Genomic DNA, 18599 nt, shown 5'->3' with positions numbered 1-18599 from the left:
TTAATGATAAAAATACTTGTATTTTTTAAAATTTATTTTCAGTTCAATGTGAATCACAACTTCCTGCCCCTCTCTCTCCCTTCCTGTGAAGACATAAGTACCTCCAGATAAACTTTTTTGTTGTTTAAGCATCAAGAGTGTAACACATTTCAACTGCTGCTGATACAGGTTTTACAGTGATGACTGTCAGAGAGATTGTTTGTGCAACTCTTTAAAGAGCAAAAAGGAAAAAAATCCCTCCTACAAATGCAGATAAACTTTTGGAATGTAAACATGTAACACACACAATTACTGCATTATCAGAAGTACTATGCATTTATCAAAACAGTTGAACATTACACTTTCCAACACATATTTAATATGACCCAATCAGAATTTGAAGAGAAACTGTGTACCCTATAAGGGTAATCATGTACCCCTATAAGATAATAATTCCTGCCATAACTTACAGATGCATTTGACAATACTGATGTCAAAAAAGGAGGGTTTAGTTTAATTTTACCCATGCTCTGCTATTTTTGATGCTTGGCTTAATTCACTCAATACATTTTATAAAGGTATGTAAACAGTTCTGATTTAAAGACCAGAGATGTTTAAATGACATTAACAGATCTGGACTGGTCAATGTTAATGTCTTCGTTAACTCAGATATCTTATTTATCCCTGAGCACCTTAAAATTGTTCCCCCCAAATCTCAGTCAAGAACATGTAACTATTTCAGAAGAACGTAAAACTGCATTTTGATAAATCTCTGTCTTACAAATCCCATTTTCCTTCACTGATTTAAACAAAACAAAATCAAACCCTTTGTTTTTTACATGTACTGCAATACCTTAACAAAAAAATTCACCCTAACAAACAACATCACCTACGGACACACTACAGACTACAAAAATATTGCATAGGAGTGTCAGTGGGCATAGTCTCCCAACATGAGAGAAAATGCTAAGTTTTCTTTAAAATGTTATGGCAACATTCTAATTTATTTTCCTTTTAAAAATCAAGTGGTTTCACTTTATTTCAAAATTGTACAAAATGGCCATGGCTGTTTATAAAAAAAAGTCTCTGTCTTGAGAATATGTGAAGTCTCAGGTGCGTCAACAAAAGACCTGGAACCATTCACAGTGCAGCGGAAAGCTTCTTCTGAGGCAGAAACTACAATTCATCCTTCTTCTTTCCTACTCTTTCATGGTCTCTTTCTCTCAGGGTTCGCATGAAAGTGGTGAATCCAGACTCCTGGTTTTGAAGGAAGAAAAATAAGTGTCATATTTTTGCACACAAACCAAAACAATGCATTAAGAACACTCTGAGTTTCAGTTTCCCAGCAGAATATAAACTAAGGAGCAGTTGTTTTAGTTTCTGTACCCCACGGCAGAATATAAACTAAGGAATGGTTACTGCTTCTGCGTTCCCTCATCGTGCCATGCTCTGGTCCCAGTGCTGCTCTGCTGCAATGCAAGGGGAAAATATCCACGCACATTCCACATGTCAAACTTTGAAGAAGTGGGACACAGAGAAAAAGGCCCCAAAACTCACAGGACAAAGTAAAATCTGTCACTAGAAGTGCCATTGATGCCTTTTTGTTGAAGACATTCAAAGACATTCTTGAGCCGCATTTGTATGCTACTTGTGTAATTTTGAAAGCAGTCATTGGGTCATTTGTTGGCTATGCACACATATTTGCCACTGTTCCTCATCCCATAACAGCTTTGATGATGATTTTCCTCCTTTTCCAAACATTCCAATGATGGAAATCACATTATTTTCAAGTTATTAAAATTATGGTAAAAAATTTCAAACCTGGATGCCTACATGCCAACCTCTGTATTCCAACAACTTAGGATTTCTGGTTATCAAAGGCTGTTGGATGCCAGCAGTTTCCTTTTCCAAGGAAAGCTCTGAACACAGCTCACAGGCATTTCAAAAGGCTCAGATGGGTGGATGTGAACACTGATGTGGATGGATGTGAATGGATGGATGGGTGGATGTGAACACTGTCTACTGGTACCCCAGCACTACAGCTGTCTGGGCTCGTAGCACTGTTCCTACCCAATGTGACCATTTTTACTTCTAAGTAATCCTGAAACACACCAGTCAAAACTGATGATAAAGAGGGAAAATACAGAGAGGCAGAGAAAGTCAAACAGAAGTCAAAGTTTGACTTAAAACAATGCTGGGGAACAACAAAACAAAACAAAGAAAACAAAAGAAAACAAAACCAAGCCACAAGGCTGGGATGCTTTTAGAAGGCTGAACAACAAAACACTCTTCTAAAACTATTTACTGTTCTTCCACCGAAATAAATGAAGTGACAAGTTTTGGCCATATGTCACCTGGAGATGCCTGGCAATCAAGGGCCCCCATGAAAGGAGCCTTGTTTTCAAAGCTGTGCATCTGGAAGTCATTTAAAATACACTTGGGTCAGAGGGTGTCCTGACTCTTCCTTGCTTTGGTTGCTTGGGGTGAAATGCCCTAAAATCTCTACTCCAGAACTGCAGTTCCCTTGACAGGCTACGACTGGGGGTCATGCTCTTCCCCACAACCAGTGCTCCAGTGTGGGGTGGGAAATAGCTGAGAGCTCCTCTTCTATGGGCCATGGCTCCTGCTGTGGCATGTCATGTTGCCCCCAAAGCAGCTGACATCAACCCCTTCTTGCCTCTAAAGCAGCTGACATCACCCCTCTTCTTTACTGCCCACAAGAAATAATTATGCACCAGCTGGACCACTGAACCAAATGTGCATGGACACCTGATTTAGAGCCAGAATCAGGAGCAGAAAGCAGGTCTCCTGGCTCAACTGCTCTCTCATTTTTTAAAGCTCAAGATGGTTGGACAAGGTGGTTCAAAAGTTGCTGTCATGCTGATGAGAAGTCCTTTAAAAGCAAAATCCCTTGTCACTGAAAGAGATTTGTGAACAGACCTGGAAGCCATGGAAGGCATTGTGCTAAGCACTGCCTCCAGCATTGCCATGATAAGCGAAACAAACCCTAATTCAGTGCTGCACAAGCAGAAGACCCTAGGTCCCCAGAGAGGTGGAGGGGAAACACAGCTGCCAGCAGCAGAGAGACTGTGATGTTCCTGTTGGGTAATTTAATTCTACCCAAGAAAGGGTTGGCTGCACGTAGGGGATTAGTTAGCCCACTTTCCAGCATATGGATAAACATCTCCCAACTGCTGTGGCCTCAGAGCACTCCTGTATTGTATATAAATTCTTTATCAGCCACCACAGAGCCTTCCTTTCATATATAATTTCTCTAAGTATGGGTTAGAGATGCAAAAATTGAGGCTGAAATTTTACTTAATTGTTGGCTACTGCACCCATCTTTACTTTTGAGAAAAGATCCAGAATTGGAACTAAGCGCAGTATCCATAACAACGCCTGGATCAGCACCATGAAAAGGTAATTACTGGGGTCCAAGTATGCTGAAGAAAACTAGGAGGCAAAGCTCCATCAAGACTTCCCTAAGATCCTGACTAAGAGAGAATCTCAGAATTTGGCTTTTATCTTCAAGCTTCTATATAATTTGGTGAGCTGTAACAGCAGCAATAACTTCCAGTGAAGAATCTTTTATCAAAATCACTAGATGGCTCGAAGACCCCATGTTTTTCTTGCATAACCCAGCTTTTTCAGGCAATCAACTGCTGCTTGAGAAGTAACCTCCCTCTAGGAGGTTATGACAAAGGCGGCCCACAAATGACTGAATTGCTCCCCTATTTTCAGGCACTTTACAACCACAGAAGACATTATGCCATTTCTGCCCCCGTTTCTTGCATGTAATTAGCTGGCCACAGCAGGACAAAAGAATGAAACTTCAGCCCAGGGGTAGAAGGCACAATTTGTCTTCCCATCCTGAGTGCGAAGAGTGAATCTGATTCAGGGCAAATGAGATATTTAGTTTCCCCTGTACTCCAAAGGACAGCTTTGTCCTGGCTATAAAACCAATGGTCTGTCACCATTTGGCAACCTGGTGGACCTGTAACACGTTTGCAGTGTTTGCACGATCCAGAATGGACAAGAGTAGGTCCTGTAATTTCTGGCATTTCTGCACTCAGCAGCAGCCCATGCAATAAACCCTCCACTTTCACTTGGTCCAAATTCACTTGCAGATTTCAGCTTAAAGAATGAAATATACTAAAAGCATTACCAAATCTAATCCTTTTTTCCTCTTCTCATGTTCCTAAAAATAGACCAAGTATGTTCCTAATGCAGAGATGTACAGAGGTGTGGTACACAATGATTCATCCATGTGAGACAGTAACAGAAGCAGCTAAACATTCTTCCAGCATGGTGCAAATTTACTCCATAGTAAGGAGTAAGGCAGTGCAGGCAAAGGAGACTTTCCTCCCTGCACCAGGTGATGACTCTTGCTTTCACTTACCCCTCTTTCTCCAGTATATTTTTCCACAAACTTCCCGTAGTTGTAATAGTTGAAGGTGGGGTAGCCATCAACCCCCTCCTGCTTACACAGGTCGTGATTCTGTCCTTTGGCACAGTCCACTGCAGCGTAGGCGATCTGAAACACAAGAGATCAGCTTGAGGCAGGAGAAGACAAAGCAAAACTACTTCATGGTGATGCTGCCTTAACAGAGTGAGACCCAAGTCTTCTGCCAAGCACACAACGGTTTCAGTAAGGGCTCAGCTGTGGAGGGGGATCACAGGGTGGTCATCACCTGGCCTATGCAGCTGCACGGCACGTTCAACCTACAGAGCAGAAAACCAGGTTCCCAGCCTCCCCACTGAGCTCTGCAGTAGACTCCAAACAGGAAATCTAGAGGCTGTGTTACTGAAACCAAATACAAGCACAGTGGTCACAGCTCTGTCACACTGCAATATTCTTCCTCCACTTTGGTTTTAAGTGATGAACGGTGATAGGGTGACTTTGGTAACAGTAATGACCCACCAAACCCAAACTCCTTCCTGTGGCATGGCTAATGCTTGGAAAAGTTACCAAACATGGCGGGTCACTTATGCAGGCTATTAATAGATTAATGATTTCTACCCCGAATAGCTTTTGTAAACTCCATGCACTTCTTCCAAGGTCAAATGGGGATGTGTCAGAGCCAGTGTGTTGCCTACCAAGCAGTGCACATGGGGAGGAAGGCTGCTTGCTTGCAATCTCAGCCTGTTTCCTTTCCTGTCTTTTTTCCATCTATCCGTTAAGGAAGGGACTGTAGTTCTGTGCAGCCATTAGCAAAGTGGGCTTTAATTCCTTCTGAAACCTCTAGATGCTACTGTCACACAGACAAACCCTGAGCAGGAAAGAGCTCAGCCTGTTGGCAGCAGAGCAACACCCTCCATCCCTGCCTGCTTCCACACAGGGCAGGGCGAGGAAGCACAGCCTCAGAGCCCTAGAGCGTCAGCTCAGGGCAACTCTAGTTTAGAGCACTGGACATTGGAAACCTGACTCTGTGAAGTATTGGGGAGGGGCTGCCTGCCCTTAACATTTCCAATGCTGAAATAAAATGTAATTCATAGGCTTCTACTCAAAGCAACTGGGCCCTGTGCTGTGATTTCACCTTGACTGTTCCTGCGAGCAGCAGTTCTGGCTCTGAACATTCACTGCTCACGCAGACTTGCCTTCACAGCCTGGGACAGGCTCTGCTGAAGAGCAAGCAGGTTTAAGTACAAGCTACGTAAAAAAACCCCACCAAATTAGAGGAACGACTTTTTGCAATTGTGGGTTACAATTTATCAAGTGCTAATTTCATAGCAGACACATCTTAACTTGAAATTTCCGTTCCAGGAGCCTCCTTCAAACAATCTGATCAAAATACCTTTTGCTTGCATGACTTCAGGGTTGTGGTTAAACTGTTCTTCCCTAATTAAAAGATCACTTAATATTCCACAATGCCCTCCTGTTTCATGGTGACACTGTCAAAATGAGAAAACCTGATCTCATTATCCTAGCAGTAATTAAAGAGATTGGCAAGGCCAACTTCAGTTAATTTGCTTGTTTTGTTTTGGCTTTGAAAGCCTGACAAGACAATACTCAGTAAGATCTTGCTTGGGTCTATCTTCAGATGGAAAGCACTAGATAAAGTGATCAGTGCTCTTACCTTAAATATTTGGTTTCTGTTTTCTCATTTTAAACATTAATAAGGCTATTACAGAACCAGGACTCTTGAGAGCTGTTAAAAACATGTATGATCCCACTTTTTTTTTTTTTTTGTAAATACAAAAACTCCTACTTATTCAGGGCCAGTTAAAATGAAAGGTTATGCATAATAAACTGTAAAAGAGCTTCATCTAAGTATTTATGCCTTCCTGACCTTAGCGGCCAGCCAAAATTTAGAGCTCTGTTGACTACTTCTGTGTAAAGGATGCTTACAACGGAGACAAATATTTATTTTCATGACACAGCACTAATGTAGAAAGAATACTAGAAGTCCTGGTTCCCTAAAAACTGGAAGAATAAATAAAATCATTTTTCTTACTGCTGTAAATATCACACAGGGAGCGATTACAGCCAGAAGAAGGGGAAGGCATACATGGACTCATCCAGATCTTAGTAGCTGCTGTGAGGCATGAAACTGTTGTGACTGATGACCTATCTGTTCTTAGTGTCTTGGAGATTAAGAAAATTAGTTTTTAGTACACTGGAAGAAAGAGAAGCCCCCTTTATCTGTAAACGGGTGTTTACCTCTCTGTAAACATCTAAAATGGCATTGGTTGGAGCAAAGAGTCCAATTTCATTTACAAAAGGCTTCTGTGAGAACAGCTCCCAGTGAGGAGAGGGTAGAGTGCAGGAATGCAATGCTGTAAGTCACTATTAACCTTGTTCAACACATCCTTTACCTGTTGCCTCAAAACAGATGACTGAGGGACTTTAAGGAGGTGGCTTCTGGCAGAAATGCTTAGTAGCCTGCTTGAAATACAGATCTCCTCTACAGCACACGGAAACCTAAGCTGGTCCATCTGTGTGTTATTTGTGCACTGAAGTAACACAGAGAGATCCCATTCTAAGTCTGTCCACAACAGCAACATTAGTCTAATGCTATGTCTAATCTAGCAGGTCTAATGGGACATGTACATCTGGAGTAGTGTTTGGAGGACATGTTCATGAGCTGTTTTCTCTGCAATACTCCCAATGCAAGCTCCCACACAGCCCCACGGACCCACTGCTGCTCCTGCAAACACCATTTGGAGCCCAGCTCCTCAGAACACGCCTGGTTGGTTATTTTTACAGCCAGTGAGAGGAGAGAAATGGCAATTTCCAAAAGCCTTCTAACTCATACGGACGTGAGCAAAATTTCACAGAGACGTCTAATTCCCAAGACTGTATCTGAGACTGCATTTCAATGCCTGCTGCCAACAGTGGCTGAGTAAGAGTACTTAGGAGAGCTTGAGTGATTACTTTAGAGTGGAAATGTTAAGGCAGCCTAAATATAGAGGTTGCTACCATCTCTATGCACTCATTATCATAGCATCACAGTCCTAATTGTCTTGCCTGTCTCACAGCGGAAGATTAAATATAGTGCACTGTAAGAAGAAAAAAGTAATGCTGGAAAACACTTGTAGCAAAACACGCTTCTGGACTGAGGACCAACTCTTATCTCAGTTCTATCAGCTCCAGACAGCTGAACTCTCAGACACACCAGAATTTCAGCAAACAGCACCGATATCCTTTGCTTCTTTCTGTTTGTGTTTTCATGGACAGTGAGTATTAAACTCCACTGCTGGTAGAGGTGTCTCCTGCTGCAGTTTTCAACAGAGTGAATTACTACATGGTTACACTGAAAGGCTGCACATGAAAAGATGCAGCCCACAAAAAGAAAGGCTTTGCTTGATCCACTGTAGGGAGAGTTGCCTGTCGTTCTCAATCCTCTTAGCAACAATTAGTTTTTCTGCATCACTATAGAGGAAAACTAAGTTGGGAAAAAATAACAACCCGAAGAATCTTTATCAAAATGTGGTTAAAGACTTCTGGAGATTATTACTCTCAGAATTATCTTAATTTCAACTACCAACAACAATTTACAGAGAGGTTCACTGGAAAGCACAGGTTAGCAAGACCCACATGCTTTGACCTATAAAACCACAAACTTTATTCAACCAGAAATTGCAAACAGATTAAACATAAGACATCCCTGATACATACCCAGGAGCCAAGACACTTGGCATCACCTCTCATGAATTCCCTCTCATCAAGAGGGGAAAAAACCCTCTAAAAATCTGTGAGAGGAAGAAACTCTGCTAACACTGGTCCAACACTTGTGTGTGTGTGTGTCCATTATGGAAAAAGCCAGTGTAACAGCTTTCAGAAGACAAGATTGATTTTATGCAGATTTTGATTGTTAGGGCTAAAATTTAATTTCTTGAGCTTTCCTCTAACCGGAGAGAAAAATCCACTGAAAAAACATTTCAGGAAGAAAAAAACGTAAGTGCTGTATCTGCAACATGCACAAAACTCCAAGGGATTATGGATTCTCTATAACCTAAAGCTTCATTGCCTTAAATATTGACAATACATCATTATATACAAGTTCTCTCTCCAGAGCCTGTGCTGTTCAGTAGCTGTAGCAGGAACAGAATAGTTATCAAATGAAAAGATAATCAATCAGAGACTGTTGACCCCAGAATAAGTTTCCTGGAGTAGATTCAACTTTCTTAGTGTTACTGGTAGTTCCTCACAACTGGTATGCAGCCTACAGTAATTAGTATTATCGGGTGAGTATGTATAATAATGCGTAATAATGATAACAACAGCAACAACAATAACCCCACCAGGTAAGTATGCATTTCTCCATAGGCAGTATAGTTGAATATGACTCTAGAAATATCTGAGACAGGAAAATATGTCTACCTGAAAAGGGAAGTCCCACAACAATGTTTCATGGTTTTATCAAAAAAATGAGAGCTTAACTACAGAGTTGCAAACTTAACCCTACATGCCATTAGAGCGTGAGCACTGCGTGACCAGCTCTGAAGAGCTCTTACAGGAAATAAGAGCATGGCATATTTTTCAGATGAAGTGGTCTGATCACAGATGCTGAGCTGTTGCAAAAATCAGAACTTTTCATTTCGGTGCTTAAATAGGAGTGGAGCTATGCTGAAAACGTGAGCACTGATCTCCATGTGCCTCAACTGTAATAGAAGGATGATGCCTTATTTTGTTACTAAGTGTTAGAGAGAAAAATAAGTACTGGCAGTCTAATGCAATCATACATCAGGAATCACAGTTCCCTTCCAGCAGAATTATGAAACAACTTTTTTTCTCTGGAGAGATCTTATAGGTAAGAAACAAAATTACATCCAATAGTTCAAATAAATGTGTAGAAAATTGAAAGTGGGATCCCTTGACCTTCCAGGTAACTCCTCCTTTCTGTTCTTTAAACTCTTTCTTTTTAACAGCTTGTCTCCCAGTCACCACGTGATAATAAAGTAAAAATACCCCCTGCAGTCCTAGTTGCTCTCCTCTTAAAATATGTACTGCCACACACTGGTTTATTGATTCAAGGAAATAAATATCTGCTAGAGCTAATATTGACTTTTGTTATAAAAATGGAAGTGAATAACTAACTGAATATTGATTGGAGAGAGGAATGATATTTGATAAGCTTAAAAAAAAGGTAAAAATAAAATTGCAGCATGGAAATAAATGCTTCAAACCAACATTTTTAAAGTATAGTCAATTCCAGATGACAATTACCTGATTACTAGAAAAAAAGCGCCTGTTGTTGTCAAATGTCTTAAAAGCATCCATAAATAAGACAGATGCACTTTTTTTCCCTATGATTGCTCCATAGTTTTCTATTTATATCACCTGTTCTGGATCCTAACAGCAGTTAGGGGCTGGTCTGCTAAGGCTTGTTGCAATTCAACTGCTCAAGTCAGTTCTCAAAGTGAAAGGCCTTGCAAATGGGAGATTCATTACTAGTTGCCCAGATGTGCCACGGCAGCATTACCAGAGCTGCAGTTCATCAGCTGTTCTCAAAGCAGGGCTATTTGCAAAGCGAAGATCCATTAGTAGGCACTATGATGTACAGTGCTCACATCACCATATTTAATGAGTGCAATTAAAAAGAAATTCAACACATGCTTTTTTAAGCAAATAGGGATCAAATTCTTGGCCAAACTAAAATATTAACTCACTTGGATAACTCTGTGCAGTCATTTGGTTGGTATAATAATTTTAAACTATGGTTCACAATACACACTGGAGACCCACCAGTTTCACTGTTGTCTGGCAGCCCCCCACTAACACCCCAGCTCACCCCATTTGCTGCACCCTTTCCAGCAATCTCTGCCACAGCTGCTCCTGTACAAATTCACTAGAATCCAGCTGTGGTGCATTTGTACAGGAACAGTCTTCTGTGAAAATGGAGAAGACTGGTCAAAAAGCAGCCCCCATGGGGGAGTGCCAGAGATTTGTTACTGAGAGGCCTTGAGCAGTCAAGAGCTTTCCTTCAGCAAATCCAAGCTGGAACATCACAAATCAGTTCCTTCAAGCTGAACTTTAGGATCAGCCAAAAGGCAGAAAGTAGATTTTTAAAGATTTAGTGTTCAAGAGACTGTGGAGCAGTTACTGATCATGCCTTCCTGCTCTTCAATTTGTTCAGCAAAGTGACAATCCTCACATTTGCATTTTCTGACGTGCACTGGTCACTGCCAGAACTCACTCTGTGGAGCTCAGGCCAAAGGCTCTCCCAGGGCAGCTGTATGCAAAGACCACAGTGCCCCAAGGCAGGAATGCTCCAGCTGGATTTTTTTTCCCTTCCTTTTTCCTTTTAAATAACTGAAACAATAGGCTAACTGCCATTGGACTGGCCTCTCCACTGATTTGGTATTACTGGCACTGAATTTCTCCAGGCAGATGGAAAGACAAGGAGGCTTTGGTTTGTTGGTCACACCCCCGAGGCTGTGGTTTGTGGGTCACACCCTGAGCTGTGTTGTGCCCCAGGCCTGTGAGCAGGCCCGGGATTCCTGCTAAAACCACCAGCAGTGATTCAGCCAAGGAGAGCTGACATTTGGGGCCAATGTTCCGAGCAGTGCTTTTTGAAACTCTGACTCCGGCAGCGCAGATGATGAAAAAGTACAGAGCATTACACACAGCCCCAGGGGAGGGGGGCTTCTGCGCCAAAACCACCCCCCTACAGTCAATCTGCAGAGCCAAAGACACGTATTTAACAGCTCCAAGCTCTGCTCATCTTCGAACTCCCAATGTAAAGAATCCAAGTCTCCCAAAGGATACCTTTTAAGATACGACTTATAATCAATTCAAGGCTGGAATGTTTTTGATTGTACTTTGGCTTCTGCAAAATTAAATGTTTAATTAAAAGACCACCCTTATTGAAAAGAAGATACAGTTTAAGTGCTACCATACTCTCTTAAAGTGAAAAACCTTTCTCTGGGGGAAAAGACAAGACACTACTACAGAAATGAAGTAGCAAAAAGACACTACTACTAAAAATGAAAATTAGTAATCTTGTCCCGTTTTAGAAAGCAGAAATACTTCCTTCCTTTTAAGCAGTGATTTTACAGAAGTTTGAAACCCTACAGAACTACAAATTACCTTGAAGGCTCAGTCCAGTTTGAAACATGGGAATATGCCCTATGCTGCTTGTGGGAACAGCAATGTGTCCTTCTAAAGTCTTAAACAGGTTTGTTTTCTTTTCCACAATGGCGCAAACTGGCAGAAAGAAGCACCTTGGCAGGTTATAGCTGTACACAATTAAATAGGGCTCCTGAGATAATCAATCCCTGGCACTTTCATAAGTCATTGGGGTGGAATAACGTCATTTTCCCTAACTGCACACACCTCTTTAAAACTGTACCAGCCTTAATATTCCCCCCTGGCTCTCATGTTCCAACTCATTACATTTTATATCTCCCCACTTCAGCCTTAAACTGAAGTCAAGAGTTGTAACTGTCAATCACTGCTCTGCTCTTGGAGCCCTTTCATAACCTGCAGTCTGAAGGAAAAGCTTCCCAGGCCTGCATTTCACACCACCACCATGTCCAGCTAACTGTGCCATCATTCAGATTGCTTGTTAATACATCCTGGGGCTCTAATAAGCAAGTTTCCCATTGTTTGGTACATTTGTTTCATCTCCTCTGACTGAAATTTTAATGAGTTTAAGAAAGAGAGGCTTCATTGGGAACTACCAGAAGAGTGGGAAAACAAGGATACTTTCTCAGAGATCTTGGAAACAAAAAAGTAACCAAAAGGCATCTGAGCAAACTAATTTACAGCAGTAAGAGAACTAAAAGCTGCATGCCTCTGAATTTTCTGTGTGCCAGAGGGCAGAAGTGATGGACTCCTAATTTTATGCAGTCAGTGATACAAGATGATTTGTTTCTTGTCAATCTGATGCCTTTTCTGTGAGTTACAGGACAGATGAGAGGAAAAAAAATTTACAGAAATCCTTCTGCTATGGAGTATAACTGTTACAAAATTACCTCTTCATTTAGAATAGAATATGGAATTGAATAGACTATTTCAGCTGGATGGGACCCACAAGGATCCTCTAGTTTAGCTGCCTGGCCAATTCAGGGCTGAAAAAAGGTTAAAATTTTTTGTTAAGGGCTTATGCCCAAATGCCCCTTAAACACTAACAGGCTTGGGGGGCATTGACCACCTCTCTAGGTCACTTGTTCCAGGGTTTAATCACCCTCTTGGTAAAGAAATGCTTCCTAATGTCCAGTGAGAACCTCCCCTGGCACAGCTTCAAATCATTCCCATGTGTCCTATCACTGGATCCAGGAAGAAGAGCTCAGCACCTCCCTCTGTTTTCCCTCCTCAGCAAGCCTGAGAGAACAAGTTCCCTATTAAACTGCCAAATCTTTTCCATGCCATGCCTACACACAAAGCAACTGTGAAGTTACAATAAATTCGGAGGTCAGAATGAACTACAGTTCACTGAAAGATAGCAAGAAGGTTCCTAGCTACTTATCTGGTTAAATCCAGGGGCTCAGTGTTGTTTTTTTTTAAAATCCTAGATCTACACTGGCTCAGTTAAAATGGTTCAGCTGAGGCAATGAAATTACCCAGTGTGCTTCAGTCATCAGATCTATTTTCAAGGCCAAAGCATGAGGGTCCTAGAAGGGCCTGACATCCTGGGCTCAAGTCAGCCAACTTACAGAAATAAATTACATTTGTGCTATGGACTGAGGTCTTCAGGACTATCACACAACTTGTGTTTTCTCCACATGTGCCCCAATGGCTAATAAAAGTTGAAGGGGAATGGAGATTATGTAAATTATGTTTTTTTAATCCCTCAGGGAGAAAGAATTGTTCCTCACTTCATAGAAAAGAACTCTTACACAAAAAATTAAACATAAAAGACAACAAATAAAAGAAAACAGAATAGGTTAAAAGTGTAACTCAACTTGACCAAAAAAGATACAACCCCTAAGATGCAGATACGTTTCTATTAGTGTAACAGCAATTTTATCTACAAGCCTATCACCTTACCAATAAGCAAAGCCTATAAAGTACAAATGGTGGAAATAATTCTTAAACATCTCAGAAATAATTAACAGCAAGTTACCTTGCGATCTTCTTTAAAGACTTCAGCAGCAGTTGTGAAATGTGGAATGGCATTTTTACAGTGGGGACACCCTGTTTGACACAGGAAGAAAAAGACATCATAAACTTTAGTTATAAATAAGATACTGGGACAAACTCAAGACACAAGGTGAATCAGTGGAAATTTTGTACTAAAAATCATTCTAGACAGGAGCTCTCCAGTTCTGGTAGGAGTGGGACAGGGCATGTGTAGACTGTGTGTCAGCTACATGAAATTAAGCATGTGTTTAAAATCCCTCTGACTTCAAGCAGTTCAAGTGTACACTTAAGAGTTACACAAAATCCCATATAGGGACCACAGGGCTTTTCTCTATGGCCAGTCCCTTAAGAGCACTTTGAGATCAGCAGCCACAGACAGACCATTTCCCTGCTCTGTACCCCCTTGTACTGCCATGTGGGTTATTAGTGCTGTTGCCACAGATACCAGCTACACTTGGACATGGGAATAAAGACAGCACAGCTGTGAACAGAAGGAGGTTGGAAGTTAGAAAGGAAGTTGCTGGGAGCATTTAGGAGTGTTTGGGAATTGCCTGTGTTAGAGCCAAGCTACCAGGAACACGAAGGAGGGGAAGAGAAGCAAGTCCAACAGGCTACACATCTTTCATTGATGGAGAGCAGAAGTCCAGTCCCAGGTCAGGATGACTGCTGCTGGCCTTCCTGGAGACCTTCCTCCTGTTCACCATAAATGGGCAACCACAGAATAGTGATACAGACACAGCACACAAAAGCCCCACAGCTTTGTACTGGAGATGGGCTGATACTTCTTTGTACCACTGCAGCATTGCATAAAAGGCCAGCTAATCCCTTGCTTAAATATATACTAAATTTACTCAAACATTTCAGAAGAAGCTACAGATGAGGAACAAGAACTGCTCTCTTGATTCAAGGTTCAGATCTGAGTGCTCTTAATTCAGAAGCAATGTTTATTGTCTATGAATAATCTAAACTACTCTCAAAACATCAATACTAAGCAAGACTTTGAAAAAGAAAGTACCTGCATATGTGTAACAAATTACTTTTTTCAAACCCATCACAGAGGTTGATCCCAAGCAAACACTCAGGACAGTTGTTTTTGCTTAGATACAGAGAAAAAAAGGAATGGACACACTTCAGTCAAGCCTGTATAGTGCTAGCAAAGGCAAAGGAGTTCATCCTGCTATTATTTCTGGATAGGAACAGAACAGATCACAGATGAGTTGCTCACAAGCTCCAATTACAGCTTATGCTACTGTTGTTTACTCGTATTTGACATGATGAAAAAGTGTCTGTGTTACTTCTAAGTCAGTACTGAACAAATGCCCTCTTAGGAGGCTTGCAGCCACCCTCATAAACTACATGCACTCTTTCAGCTGACAAGAAAAACAGCATCTGTGCATAAACACTGCACTCCCCTTACAGCTTCACCAAAATGCAATTTCATTGCTTACATGCACTACTTTGAATTTTAGAGTGTTTTTTATTTTGGAATAGGATTTTGAAAGCACTGCAATGACACACGTGTATAAATACACTGAGAGTCTGTGCAGTAACCAAGAATACCAAAAAGTCAAGGGGATGTTTCCTGGGAAGCTAAGGCACTCCTGCAAATCCATCTTAGTGGCTTCAAACTCTTTATGGAGCACAATAGCAGTTATCCTGCTGGCAGCTGTGTTTCAGTGGGAGATGGTGCAGGTCCCCTACAGCCTGCAAACTATTAACTTTGTTGTTCAGCATTTGCCTGGAAGAAAATGGTCAAGAAAGAAAAAGAGGAGGAGAAAGAGAAGAAAGAGGAGGAGGCTGGGTTTCCAGGCTGTTCCCATGTCCATCAGCCCACTTTGGTGACCTATTTCCTTTCCTACCCCTTGTCTGTCCTATCTGCCTGATACTGAAGAGCCTGCAGATCAAGCCTGCCTCTTAACACATTTTGAATAATTTCCTGCACTATGCGGTGACTGCCTTGGTTGACTTGTTAACACTGCTCTACACAAATATATCAGAACTGGTGACATCTAAAAAGAATTCTGCAGACAAAAAATGGATAAAAATCAGGCACCTTTAAAGCAAGAACACTTGCTCTAGTCTACATGCTTACATACTGTAGCTTTTCTGCAAACTTTAAACCCTTCAGGTTCCCCTTTTCTGCTTATGATCTTGAGCTTGAAATTAAGATTTCACTGAAGAGCATATTTTAAATCCTCAGTGAAAGATATTTCAGGGTAAGCATGATACTTCATGTCTTCATATTCCTCTCTAACACCTTTATGACACATCAGTCTATGTGTTTTCCACCTCAGGGGTGCTGGATGTGCAGAGGAAAGGGCATTCAGTATAGTCCCCCTCTAAGCCCCTAGTAAAGTTGTAGTATGTAGGAGCTCTCCTGAGCCACACTCAAGAAAATTAGAACACGATTCAACAAGTAACAAGCATATTCTTTCAAACAAAAAAGTCCAATGGCTATTAAAAATGCAAGCTGCCATTTCACATGGGCTAGGATGGCTGGTAAGGAAACAGCCCAAGTAGCCCTTAGCTGGTGACTGCTCAGAGGAGCATCAGGAGCTGCTCCGTGTCCTCTCCACCCCAGGGAGTCAAACACTGCATGTGCTGCTGCACAGTGTTCAACAGGTGAATGGAAAAGGGCTCTGAGTGTGGTTCTCAGCAAAGAGACACATCCTGCAAGGCCAAAAGGAAGCATCCCATTGTCTGACTGTTATAGCATTTTGGAAAAGGTACACAAAACCGAACATGCTTTGAGGCTGCAGCCAACATCACTACACGGAGGAGAGTCGTGTAATTCAAAGCAACTGACAAAGGAACCTATGATAACACCTTTTATTTCCTCTTCTCTGTGATCTTCTCATCTTCCCACTCCAATACCTAATCACAAAAAGTTACCTTCATTTACCAATTTGAAGCTCCATTCCTCCTCCCCTCACTCCTCTCTTGGCCCAAACTCCTTTCTTTACTGCACTCTGCTTGCAAAACTAAAACACAACCATATGGTTTTTGGCAGAGCTGCCTCCAAGTCCAGTAGGCATTTTGTTAGCCTTGGACATCCATCCACGGAACAGATGTGAATGCTACACTGAATTCCCAAGGCGTTTCAAGGAGTCACTGAAAAAAGGGGAAGGAGCACATCATATGGAACAGCAGAACTTCATCTGTTACAACTTAGAAGGATTGCCAAATGCAGCAAACACTTGGAAGTCACCCAACCCAGTCATTCTATTTAAAGCACGCATGCCAAAAAAAATAAAAGCAGAGGTTGATGTCTTCATTTTGACAGACGGAAAACTTGTTCTCCCCATTCCCTCTTCGCACCCACTATCACACGTTTATTTTAAGTGTTAACACTATCTTCTAGATTTGAAAGTGCAAAGAAAGGAAATGTACTGAGCACGGTACATGAAGATAGGAAGTGTGCAGCCTCCTTAGAAAGGATTTTTCAGATGGGCTGCAATGAAAAGAGATTAAACTGGTGGCATCTGAAGGTGTGGGTAATGTGTCAAGAACCAAAAGGTCCTGACCCTTCTTAGCAGTATTTATAGAACAGGAAGTCACTATGGACTAAACAAGTGGGAAAATTCATTTTAGTTAAATAATTTGTGTGCTGTGGTAAGCACACAGACTTCCTACAGGGACAAGAAGTGGAGTTTCAACTGAGCAGCATTGAAAGCAGCACTTCTGGGAGCAGAGACTTCTAATGTAGATGTACGGCTTTGCTTTACCAATTTTCTTTCTTTCTTCATTTTTACAATAGTCTCAAATTTGATCTCAACAGGGTTAAGAGTAGATGTGAACTGAACAGTCATTTTCTGAGCCTGACTTGAGAAATCTGAAGGAAACACACTTCTGGAACACCCAGCATTTCCACAGGATCCCCATACTGGCACTCAAAACCTCTAATCACTCCCGCACATCTCAAGATAACACCATTTCCTAATGCAGAAGCACAGTTGCATCACCTGGTAGGAAAACAAGAGAGCTTGACATCGAAGGCCCATGCAGTAGCATGTGTTAAGGCCATTCCCTGTTCCAAGTCAGTAAATGATACAGTTTCAGTACAGCTTTGTCCAGACATTCTCACCTCTGTGCTCAAAATCTGGCCCTCTGGCCCACCCTTGCATTTTACATGAACCCTGTATTTTCTACATGGTTTTTCTACACCATTCATGCTGTAAAATTGGTATGAGCTGGGAAGGCACATTGTGGTACAGTCATGGCAGGCACTGTCACATTCCTCACCTTGAAAACAAAGTAGCTTTTGACTGATCCAGTATATGGAAAATATGGTTTCTGTGGGTAAAAAGCAGATGAGGGAAATCAAGCAAGCAAACAAGCGGCCTTCATTGAGACCCATTATCACTGGGGGGGGAGGTGTCAGATTAAATCTCCTCTAATTAGAGAGGCATTTAAAGGAAAGTTAGTGGGTCTTTTGGGAGATGAAGTGATGGAAAAATATATAGCCCAGCTAATTTTTCATGGGCTGAATTTACTGATAGCAGGAACAACTGCACGGTACAGCATCTTCTCTGGCTGTCTTTGAGGAAAGACCCAATGAGCCAGTACTGGTTTGGGCACAGAAAGGTGCTGGAGTGCCCAGCACATAAATTGGCTTCATCCTCATAGATGAAACACTGCTTTGAGGAAGAAAGAGGCATTTCTGAAGAAATAAAGAACTGCAGGGTTGAGATGGATGTGATTTCCAAAATGATGCCACAACACAGTTGTGACATGATGTAAAACAAAGATATCACAAGGGGAAGCAGAAAAACTTGCTAAGTGCTCACATCACCTTGTGAACTATTTTTTTTTTAAACAAAAAAGAGACTGAGGAAAAAATAATATGAACCCATTTGTCAGGTAAGACAAGAATGACACAAAAACTGATATGATATGGTAGCAATTCAATAAATCCACAGACACAATATCCTGTTCTCTGAATTGTAAACATTTCCCATAATTGCAGGATCCCATGGGGTGCAGAAGGGACACAGAAGATTTCAAAGCAATGGGACAATCTAATGAATAACCTACATATCTTTATTACATTCAAATGGAGAATTTTTCATTGAACAGGGTTTTCTTTTTTTTA

The 18599-nt window shown here is 41.5% G+C and overlaps 1 protein-coding gene across 2 annotated transcripts in view; it reads right to left on the bottom strand.

The window, feature by feature from the left end:
- The window catches only part of PDIA5 (protein disulfide isomerase family A member 5), a 100015-nt gene continuing 81416 nt past the window's right edge, over window positions 1-18599 (bottom strand). The window contains exons 15-17 of one of the 2 annotated variants that reach the window (XM_064661410.1): window positions 13491-13561; window positions 4379-4513; window positions 1-1236 (exon numbers count right to left, since the gene is read on the bottom strand). In XM_064661410.1, the coding sequence (XP_064517480.1) occupies window positions 1156-1236; window positions 4379-4513; window positions 13491-13561 (287 nt within the window). In that variant the 3' untranslated portion in view covers window positions 1-1155. The remainder of the gene's footprint in view (window positions 1237-4378; window positions 4514-13490; window positions 13562-18599) is intronic. The other variant, XR_010432009.1, reaches the window with a different exon arrangement.

The sequence above is a fragment of the Pseudopipra pipra genome, chromosome 7, assembly GCF_036250125.1.
Source record: "Pseudopipra pipra isolate bDixPip1 chromosome 7, bDixPip1.hap1, whole genome shotgun sequence".
NCBI classification, from domain to species: domain Eukaryota; kingdom Metazoa; phylum Chordata; class Aves; order Passeriformes; family Pipridae; genus Pseudopipra; species Pseudopipra pipra.
The sequence above is the reverse complement of the archived record's forward strand: the minus strand, read 5'-3'. Positions and strand labels throughout refer to the sequence as shown.